The sequence below is a fragment of the Ovis canadensis genome, chromosome 20 (genome assembly GCF_042477335.2).
Source record: "Ovis canadensis isolate MfBH-ARS-UI-01 breed Bighorn chromosome 20, ARS-UI_OviCan_v2, whole genome shotgun sequence".
NCBI classification, from domain to species: Eukaryota; Metazoa; Chordata; class Mammalia; order Artiodactyla; family Bovidae; genus Ovis; species Ovis canadensis.
In genome coordinates this window covers 46015322-46026566 of record NC_091264.1, presented here as the reverse complement: position 1 = coordinate 46026566, position 11245 = coordinate 46015322, and the positions used below count along the sequence as shown (strand labels likewise).

At 43.1% G+C, this 11245-nt stretch overlaps 2 protein-coding genes and 1 non-coding gene across 3 annotated transcripts; 1 reads left to right on the top strand and 2 right to left on the bottom strand.

The window, feature by feature from the left end:
* Positions 1–222: 222 nt before the first annotated feature.
* LOC138426028 (histone H1.3) lies at positions 223–1085 on the bottom strand. The gene has a single exon (XM_069564659.1). The coding sequence runs from the start codon at positions 1029–1031 to the stop codon at positions 366–368; it is 666 nt and encodes a 221-aa protein (XP_069420760.1). The 5' UTR covers positions 1032–1085; the 3' UTR covers positions 223–365.
* A 4750-nt stretch (positions 1086–5835) lies between these two features.
* LOC138426027 (histone H4) lies at positions 5836–6228 on the top strand. The gene has a single exon (XM_069564658.1). The coding sequence runs from the start codon at positions 5860–5862 to the stop codon at positions 6169–6171; it is 312 nt and encodes a 103-aa protein (XP_069420759.1). The 5' UTR covers positions 5836–5859; the 3' UTR covers positions 6172–6228.
* A 1386-nt stretch (positions 6229–7614) lies between these two features.
* TRNAI-AAU (transfer RNA isoleucine (anticodon AAU)) lies at positions 7615–7688 on the bottom strand. Its single transcript has one exon. It is a non-coding gene; the product is annotated as a tRNA-Ile (tRNA).
* Between the last annotated feature and the right edge of the window lie 3557 nt (positions 7689–11245).

Sequence of the window (11245 nt, the reverse complement as noted above, 5' to 3'; positions counted from 1 at the left end):
GAAGCTTAAAATCCTCAACGAGGAACTTCGGGGTCGCGTTACCATCGCACAGTGCAGCGTCCTGCTCAACATCCCTGCTAAGACCCAGAGCCGTCACAAGTGGCTCCTTTCGGAGGCACAGAGCTCGCACTACAGCACTGTGACCACCATCACGGTACTGACCCTGTGGTGCGCGCGCACCCGGACGCACACTCAGCTACCCAATCACAGTAGAGCGGCAAATTTAAAAAAATTAATTACCTTTATTACAAAACTCGTAGGTAAACTTAGGGATTTATGTCCGGTTAAGCTCTTTCACCTGAAATTAGTGGGTGGCTCTGAAAAGAGCCTTTGAGATTTTCAAAGCAGGAGGTGCCGCTGAAGATTTACTTCTTCTTGGAGACCGCCTTCTTGGCCTTTGTAGCCTTTGGCTTGGCAGCTTTAGGTTTGGCTGCCTTGGGCTTGGGGGCTTTGGCCTTGGCCGGACTCTTAGTCGGCTTCTTCGGTTTGGCTGCCTTCGCCTTCTTCGGGCTCTTGGCTACTTTCTTGGTCCCAGCAGCCGCCGCCGGCTTTTTGACTTTCTTAGGGGTCTTCTTGGCAGCCTTCTTCGGAGTGGCCGCACCCGTGGCTTTCTTGGGCTTCTTAGCCGCCCCAGCAGCCTTCTTGGGCTTGGCCGCGCCCGCCTTTTTCGCCTTGGGCTTGGCCTCCCCGGTGGCCGCCTTCTTGTTGAGCTTGAAAGAGCCAGACGCCCCGGTGCCCTTGGTCTGCACCAGGGTGCCCTTGCTCACCAGACTCTTGAGACCCAGTTTGATGCGGCTGTTGTTCTTCTCCACATCGTAGCCGGCGGCCGCCAATGCCTTTTTGAGCGCAGCCAGAGACACGCCGCTGCGCTCCTTGGAGGCGGCGACAGCCTTGGTGATGAGCTCGGACACCGGGGGCCCGGAGGCCTTGCGTTTTCCAGCGGCCGCGCCCGATTTCTTCGTCTTCTTCTTAACAGGTGTCTTCTCTGCAGGTGGGGGAGCAGCAGGAGCAACCGGAGCCGTCTCCGACATGCTTCTGTTTAGCCAGGAAAGACAAAATAGTAAGGGTAAACTGTCAGAACGGCGTGTCCCGGGCGTCGCCGGCTGGGGGTTTATATAGAGAGTCGCTGAGTGATGATTGGTTGCCTGGTCTGTGCGCCGCGCGGCTAGGGAGGACTCCTCGGCTCTGCCGAGTGGCTGTGTTTTTTGCCCCTTAAAAAAGAAGAAAAATATAAGAAATCTGGGCACGAAATAATTAGGCATGTGGGGGAAACTGATCCGAGACTCTTCAGGCTTCATTCCTGCCTTATTTGCTATACCTAGTTTCAAAACCGGCTCCCTGAAACTTTCCTGATTCCCCCAACTCTCTTGGAAACTTCAGTCAAATTGAGACAACTTTCAGATTTTCCTTAAAATTACTAGTTCTCTCTGTTTCCTTTGCAAATCTTTCTTCCAGGGCATTGTCATACACATTGTTTTCTTTTCAACTCTATATAAATAACCTCATTTTTACTGAAATATACAAGGAAAATAGGTTTTTTCGCGAGAGCAATAGCACAGCTCTCCTGCAACTTGTTTGCACTAAGCACTGGGAATTGGCACTGGGATAGAAAATTCTACGTACAAGATAGATAACTATTTTAGCAAAAACTGACTTTTTAAAAAAGTTTATGAGTGACGAGACTATAAACTGGGTTTGATTGCAGTGTTTCGTGATTTAAACGGGTTTTCTGGAAGGCTGGGGTGTGGGGCTGCTCCGTTTGTTTTTCTAGATAAACAGCTCCAAACACAGTCTTTAAAACCTTCTTTCAAACTTAGTATAATAGACTTTTTAGACCCAAAATGGGCATTAGAAATCCCTCATGCCATCCTCAATGAAGAAAAGTGAATCATGAAGCCCCAGAATGGCAGTTCTATAACAACCAGCTCTAAGCTCAAAAAACAGACACCTGGGTTAATATTGTAAATTGCTTAGTGACAGTCTGTCCATTAGCCTTTTTTTTTTCCCAATATTTATCGTACAATTGTGTACATATTTCCTGTATTCCAAAATGATACTTTAAATACATATTTGATTTAACTGTTTTCAACACTGCAAATAGGCACACAGGGCGTTAGAAGAAAAAATTCTCCTTTAAATCATTTCCTGAGTCTTCATAACTTTCCTTGAGTTTTTACTAGCAAAATACAAAGCTGACTGTCGCAACCTAAATTAATTGGCTGAATATGTTCACCTGAGGAGCTGAACTAACATTTCATAGCAAATATGGCTGATTTACTACTCCATCTCTTTGTAACATGCAGAACTAATGGAATTGAGTAAATATTGGATTATTGAGCACAAAACTAGTACCTATTAAATAATCAAATACTGAAACTAAGTCTTATGTTTGTCAAAGTAAATAAACAGGAAAGATATTTTGGTGTTGTGATTTTTTTTCTAGTAGATATCCCTACTTTCAAAAATCTAATTCTTCTGGCCTACGTTCAATAGTAACTTGAGAATTTTCTCATATAACTCCAAGACAGGATAATCAGTTTTAAGGATGTCATCTCTCCATACTTAACAAATTACATAGACATCACTTGGTTTGTTTTTCAATAGTTATTTTGGACTCGTACTGTCTAAAAGTAAATCTCTGGGACTTGAGACCATGTTATATACCAAATACAAATACAGTGTATAAAGAGGGAAGGTTAAAATTTTGGCTACGGAACATTCCAATTTTCCCAGGACAGGTATTTTATGAGTCTGGAAAAAAGGGCTACTTGTCATCCTCAATGATATCACTGTCAATAGCAACAGTAACAGTAATATAGGCCCCTTTCCTTTTCAAGCACATTATAAAGGCTCTTTTCCTTTTTGGGCCAGAGCCTAATACTATCAGTCCTCAAGATACAGGTAAAATCCAGATGTTTAATACTTTACTATTTTGGTAATCATTGTAGTCATAATATCAGTTGTTGAATACATGTTCAACTTGTTCCCTAAGTTATATGTACTCAGTTTAAGATAGGTGAAAAGTACTTCCTACAGCAGATGTCACAATTGCTTTCTTATGCAACTACTGTTGGTACCATGGCTTTTTAGGTACCAAATAAGGGAGAAGACACTGGGCTCAGGGCCATTCGCTTCATTGTTTATAGGTCTCTGCCTTTCCAAGAGGACGATAATTGAGACATGCTTCCACCTGAAAAGTTCTTCCCCAGATATTTATAGAATGATGGAGCTGTGCTGCATGTAGAAACAGTTATTGCTTGAGACCCAAGTACTTACACTCTAACTGTAGTGTGGACATGGTTCTTGAAAGCAGGATCATCCCCATGGGACTGTAAATTTGGAAAGTTTCTCCTATTACTTATAGCCCACAAAAAAAAACTTGTGTTTAATACTTTTGAATCTTAAATCTACATAGATCCTAAAACAGTGTATTTTTCTGCTAGACTAAGAATTCAACTATTTTTACCTTATAGATTTAAAAAATAAATAAGAAAAACTAAAGTGAGACAAGTGATGGGCATCTCACAACTTCATGTCCTCTTAATGTTGGTGTCAACACCCTACTCTACCATAGCCAGTGACTGTAAAAGATACAGGTAGTATGCACCAGGGCAAGCCACGGGCACTGTATATAAGCATTCTAAAATTCATTAACTTTCAAAAATGTAAGGAAAAAAGTGACTATGTTCACTAAATATAAAAAAGGCCAAATTAAAAAGAAGAGCTATATAACAAGTAGAGCATTGTGTTATAATCATGTGCTCAGAAAGGTAATGAGAAATCACATCCATTTTTTCTGTCAGATGGTCTCACCTGAGGACCAGGTGAAACTCCTGGTTGAAACTCCCCTCCAAGCTCCTGCTTGAAACTCCCCTCCAAGCATAACTATATATTATTAATTTAATATCCTAAAACAACTTTACTACACTCAACTTTCCAGTTTCCTTCTATCTGTAATATCTGGTACATCTAGAAGTTAACTAATTTCTATTATACTTCAAAAATACGCCAATCCTCAGTTCCAGCAGCAAGTCTCAGTCTCATATATTTACCACATTCCATTTCTCAGGCTGGGCTAGAAGTTCTCCATAAGAAATTTTCTATCAAAATACAGCCTAAAACAACCTACTACAATGATAGAAGTGTTTGTATCTGCACAACCACTATGTTTACCTGTGGTTATTGAGCATCTATTAAATAGTAGTTACTGACTGAAGAAATTATTTCTTTAATTTGATTTCATTTTCACTAATTTAAATTTAAATGAACACAGGTGGCTAGTGGCTAATGTAGGACACCACAGCTCTAAAACAACTCTCTCAAACCAGCCAAGTGGTTAGAGCAAACTACCCACTTGGAGATACTGTTTAAAATGCTGTATCATTTCAGTAGACTTGGGGTTAGTCCTGAAATTCTCAAAGTCTAAGCTCCTGAGCCTGCCTACTCAACTGTTCATGTCTGACTCTTTGCGATATCTTGTACTGCAGCCCGCCAGTGTCCTATGTCCTTGGGATTTCCCAAGGCAAGAATTCTGCCATTGGGTTGCCATTTCCTACTCTAGCAGATCTTCCTGACTCAGGATCAAATCTGTGTCTCCTGCGACTACTGCACTGTTTGTACACGGGTACTTGGAATATAATAAACCCTGAATTGTTGAAAGGATGAATCAATGATTCTTGTTAGTGCCTCTCTCAAAAAGGAGAGCATGGGAGAACAAATTGTCTAAATCCACAGGTAAGCACACCTGAAATAAAACTCAAAACTTTGTGACTCAGGAAATAATAATCCTCTTACTGCCTATGCGGTAAACACCAGCAAAGAAGGGAGTTTTTTCTTAATGACCTCTGTAGTTACATAGAAGGCATTCAATGTGAATATGTGGAATGTGAGTAAATATTGGCATCAGCCTAGTAAACTTATCAATGCCTATCTTCGGTGTGTAGAACATCAGTTATCCTTTTAACATGAACAGCATTTCAGTCAATAATTTTTAAAACGCGGTTAATTTGCAAATTCCTATTCAGTGGCAACCCACTGCATTATTCTTGCCAGGGAAATCCCATGGAGAGGAGCCTGGAGGGTTACAATCCATGGGGTCGAAAGAGTTGGACATGACTTAGTCACTAACCCACCACAATTCATCATGCTGTATCTTCAATACTCCACTGACGTAGGTGGCAAGGACATTACACCCCAGAATCAGAGAGCATCAGTTCTAACCCCAACAATGCTACTTATTAGAACAGAATTAGGTTTTGAAGTCTGCGATTCTTCATGTTCACAATGTAAATAGTGCTTTTCCAGCATAGAGTGGAAATTCAGTTAACTTTATCTCCCCTTCCTGAAGTTCCCGCTTTATCAGAAATGTTGAAACGATGTATATCTAAAGCTTTGCCAAACGAAAACATTGACGATCAGCCAAATTTGAAAAGTATTGCTAGGAATTTAAGAAATACACTTTTTAAAGTATCTTCACATTTACAATTAGTTTTATTCTGCTTTCTGTCCCTTTTTATAGACAGATGTGGCAAAACAGCCTCCTTTTATTAAATAATAAAAATGGTGAGGAAACTTGTACAATATTAATTGAGAAAACCCACAGAGACCTGTCTAGAGACCACAAAACCAGCGACTCTGGACCCCAACCAGGAAATAGGAGGGTCAGACACCCAATAGCATTTCCACGCCCCCTTCCCTTCTTGGCAATAGCAAACACCCAGTAAGATAGGGAAGAGGCGGGGGCAGAAGTCTAGTTCCCGCCCTCGCTGTTTCAGTTTCCTAAAAGGTCCGCAAAACTGATATATAAAGGGCTGCAGCTGGTTCTCGGGTACGGGAAAAGAACAACAGTTGCTTTTCATCATGTCTGGTAGGGGCAAAGGAGGGAAAGGGCTCGGAAAAGGAGGCGCGAAACGCCATCGCAAAGTTCTGCGGGACAACATCCAAGGTATTACCAAACCTGCTATTCGGCGCTTGGCTCGTCGTGGTGGCGTGAAGCGCATCTCTGGGCTCATCTACGAGGAGACCCGCGGTGTCCTAAAGGTGTTCCTGGAGAACGTGATCCGGGACGCGGTCACCTACACCGAGCACGCCAAGCGCAAGACTGTCACTGCCATGGACGTGGTCTACGCGCTCAAGCGTCAGGGCCGCACCCTCTACGGTTTCGGCGGCTAAGTTGCCGTGCAGTTAGGAAGTTTCTGCTTACAAAACGGCCCTTTTCAGGGCCATCCACTTGGTCATAAAAAGGGCTGTTACTTAGCGAATAAGCCAGAGGTACTATGCCTGATATCTAATGGTAATAGAAGGTTTGCGGTGTTACTGCAAGCTAGTCATTGTATTTGTCCTTTTTTTTTTCAACTTTGACTCTCAAGATGGCGATTTTCAGACATGTTAATAGAACAAGGCCGAAGGAAATCTCAGGCAGTGGGACTGCTAGGTTATTTTTTTCCTCAATAGGAGTGGATTGTAGCTGGAAATGCAGTTTTCTAATTTCAATGTGTTTAAATTCATCTCATTCCACAAAGGTTAAAATTAACTGCTAGAATATCCCACTGATCTAGCTCCTAGTGTCCTGTAGAGGGCACCTGAGACTGAAACATCCTCCCTCCCACAGGAAACATTACAGATAGCTATAGGCAGATGGATCCATAGCTAATAAACCCGGGTGGGAGGGACATTTAAAAATTCAGTCTTACCCAGTGCACTCTTGAAGGACCCTTTGGAAATGTAGCATGATTAAGAGGTTATCAGTCATCTTAATACTTAATTTCCAAAATATTGATAGTGTGCCTTGAATTCCTGTGTTAGGTCAACCTATGGCCTTCCCACCTCATCTGACTATCCTTACCGCTCCATTTTCCCACTAGGCAGAAAAGATTGTCTTCAGACCTCCCTGCCACCTGGTTTCTAAATCTTTCACTCCCTGAGGACTTGTATTTGTATCAGTGGAAATACTGGAGTGGGTGAACACATCCAGGGACAGTTTCATTCTGTGCTTGTTTTCTCAAGATAGATATTAATGGGGCCCACTTCCACTATCAATAACTACCTATAACTTATTTGATTGTACAACGAATTACTTGGTCATCCTTATTTAACAATAGTGATGTCCCAGATTAAGGTTTTAATATTCCTCCTTCCTGTATATGTTTTAGTGTCTGTCACTTACTAGATCCTTCCCATTTATGAAATCTCCAAGCCTGGGATAATCTGGAGTCACTGCATATCTTTTCATGATTATATGTGGTGGCTCTTCTAGCCCGTGGGATTTTCTAGGCAAGAAGCAAGAATACTGGAGTGAGTTGCCATTTCTAGGGGATCTTTTGGACCCAAGGATCGAATTGGGGTCGCCAGCCACTCCTGCCTTGGCAGGCAGATTGTTTTACACTGAGCCCCATGAGAAGCCCAAAGGAGGAAGGGACGCCAAAGGATGAGCTAGTTAAATAGCATTCTATGGGACACAGTGGTGGTCAGAGGAGCCTGGAGTCCTATGGTCCGAGAGGTAGCAAAGAGTAGGACACGACAGCAATGGGACTCTACCCACTATTCCCAGGTCTGTGTAGGTTAAGAGGCAAATTTCCTCAGAAAAGTTATCGGCCTCCTGGGCACCAAAGAAAGTGGCCCGTACGGGGATCGAACCCGCGACCTTGGTGTTATTAGCACCACGCTCTAACCAACTGAGCTAACCGGCCCTGCTCTTCATCTGGAAAAAATATCCTCCCCATAGTGCCCAGAGACTTCTGAATGGGCAAATCTAAACCTATATTTCTAATTCCACTACATGAGATTTTGTTTATTACTCCTGACTTCATAACCTTCTCACAGTGTTTTGTTGTGCCTTTCTTCCTCACCAACATCCTATGATCTCCGTGATGTTTCTCAGTTTGCTTCTTTGGCTCCTATTCCTGGTTTGTGATTCGTCCCAAACAACAAACTCTTGTTCTCCATTATCAATTTGTAAACCCTCCTTGAGCCGTCTCATCCAGAATGTGCCATAAATGGTAAGACACCAAACAAACAAAAAAATGGTAAGACGCGTGGCATCCAAAAAAGAATTGAATAACAACTATAACGGAGACTATGCTACCCCAGAATATGCCACTATGGCATAAAAATTATTTTCAGCAAAGGAACTTGAAGAACAGCTGATGTAAGAATGGGGCTCTGACTTCCCTTTTTCTTCCCCAAAGCAGGTAATTATTCCTTGTGAAAGGTGCCTTCCCTTTACCAAGAAAAAAATTAACAGTTTTGTCACCAAAAAATGCAGAGTCCAGGATAAGAGAAATCTGTACAAACAGACCTTGTTAAAATAATCCTTATTTTCCTTTAGTCTCCTCATGTATGTTAGCTTCTATTTCACAATTACTACTCTTTGTTCAAACTAAACATTTAGGCCTAACTGCCTTTTAGATCATCATTTTCCTGTGAGTTCAGTTCAGTTCAGTCGCTCAGTCGTGTCCGACTCTTTGCGACCCCATGAATCGCAGCACGCCAGGCCTCCCTGTCCATCACCAACTCCCAGAGTCCACCGAAACCCATGTGCATTGAGTCGGTGATGCCATCCAGCCATCTCATCCTCGGCTGTCCCCTTCTCCTCCTGCCCTCAATCCCTCCCAGCATCAGAGTCTTTTCCAATGAGTCAATGAGCATTACTTTACTAGTGTGTGCAAAGAGTGCAATTGTGCGGTAGTTTGAGCATTCTTTGTCATTGCCTTTCTTTGGAATCGGAATGAAAACTGACCTTTTCTAGTCCTGTGGCCACTGCTGAGTTTTCCAAACTTGCTGGCTTATTGAGTGCAGCACTTTCACAGCATCATCTTTCAGGATTTGAAACAGCTCAAATGGAATTCCATCACCTCCACTAGCTTTGTTCGTAGTGATGCTTTCTAAGGCCCACTTGACTTCACATTCCAAGATGTCTGGCTCTAGATGAGTGATGACATCATCATGATTATCTGGGTCGTGAAGATCTTTTTTGTACAGTTCTTCCGTGTATTCTTGCCACCTCTTCTTAATATCTAAGACTCCCATATACATATAAAAAGATTAAATAAAACTCGCATTCTTTTCTGCTATTAATCTGTCTTATGTCAACTAAATTTTCAAGCCTGGCTAGAAATCCTAAAAAGGTAGAGGAAAGTTTCGCTCCTCCTACAAAGTTTTCCAATCCCTATAGTGGCCTGAGAGGTCTCTCTACCTGCATTATTCCCAATCTATGATCACTACCTCCCACAGCTGATTTCATTATCCCCTATAGGAAGAGAGATTCCGAGTCTGGAGAGACTAACTTTTATTCCAGGCCTGACCGTGCCACCAAGATGAGCAGAGAGCTAGCCTATCTCTCTCTCCCCACTGCCATCCACTCCTTCCCCCAGCTCCCTTCCTGCTCCACCTCCTCCACCTGCTCTCCTTCTTCCTCTTCTTCTCCTTCCCATTCTTCTCTTTTTGTCAGAAACTGTAAAGAGTCTGAGATCTTACCCTACTTAGAAGATAATAAAATAACCTGTAACTTTTTCACGACTGCTAATAGTAGACACAACACCTAGATCAGAGAGCAAGAGGCTTTATTATTCACAGCCCAGCAGCAACAAGGTTGCATTGGTTCACCATGCCCACCGAGTCCCATAGGGGCGAACTGGACGGGCCTAGGTGGATGTTGCATGCACAGTGGGTTTGCATCACAGCCACGGGACAGCTTGGGGGACTGGTGGCTTAAAGTGAGTGTGGCAAGTAAACCTGCTGTTTGTCTGGGAGCAACCACCACCCTATTCTTTAAGGTCCCTCAACCCTGATGAGTAGCATTCTTGACACAGCCTGTAAGAACAGGTAAGAACTCTCAGGGCAGATTGCCTCTTACAGCACTGTGTTCAAAAAACTAACACTGAATATATTCAAGCAGGGACACTGATGATGAAAATTTTTATTGTTAGAGCCATTTGCAGGCAAAGTAGCTATGAGGGTATGAGGAAGAAGGTCATTTGGGAGATGGGCCCAGAAGGAGTAGCAAGTGTTAGGCTGAGGAAAGAGCAGAGAATGGAGAGGAGGCAGGGGATTCACTATGTTATTGAAGAGTATCCAGTTCTGCAACAGATACTAAGTATATGTTGGACTCAGAGACTAGAGACAAACCTGTTCTAAACACAGAGGATGGGATTGAAGGACAAAACAGGCACCGCACACTCATGAGGCACATAAAGAACCCAGCATCTATGAGGCATCTCATATTTAAGAAACCTTCAGAGTCCCTTGGACTGCAAGGAGATCCAACCAGTCCATTCTAAAGGTGATCAGTCCTGGGTGTTCTTTGGAAGGAATGATGCTAAAGCTGAAACTCCAGTACTTTGGCCACCCCATGCGAAGAGTTGACTCATTGGAGAAGACTTTGCTGCTGGGAGGGATTGGAGGCAGGAGAAGAAGGGGACGACCGAGGATGGGATGGCTGGATGGCATCACTGACTCGATGAACGCGAGTCTGAGTGAACTCCGGGAGTTGGTGATGGACAGGGAGGCCTGGTGTGCTGCGATTCATGGGGTCGCAAAGAGTCGGACATGACTGAGCGACTGAACTGAACTGAACTGATAAATCGGCCAACCTCTTACCCCTTACCCATGACATGCTGATAAAAACCCATTGGTGAGTGACAACTATAGACCAAGCAAAACTACCCACGTGATCAGACCCAGCTACCTTGGACCTGCTCAGTCCTCTTGTTCAACTTAACTCTGATCCTCAGAAGCCCATCATCACACAGGAAGGCTAATGAGGCAGAACAAAAGATGTATGAACACTGTGCTAGAACAAAATTCATCTAGTAGGACCTCCCACCTGTTGGTCTTATCCTGAGGATGGTTGTGCAACCCCATCTCTTTCCCTGTACTTTTTGCAACATTGATTCAAATTCCTAAAACATTTTAATGACCTCTGGGAGAGTTGTGTGGTGCACTTGAAGGTTAAACTGCCACCATAAAATTGCCATTTTGGCATGACTTATTTGAGATAAAAACACTTGAAAAACAGGTGGAAAGGGGCACTCCTACCTCTTATTTTTGTCCTACTGCAATGTACCAGAGGAAAAATAGCATTCTTATGACCAGAGATATACTCTTAAGCATCTGCATTGGTAAATTAACCCTCCTTTTTCTACCATTGAGTACCATAAAAGCTCTTTGACTGTCACCTTCATTGCCACCTGTATTGCATCAGGCTAACCCACAGAGCACCCAAGTGCAAGCTCTTTCATAGAAAAAG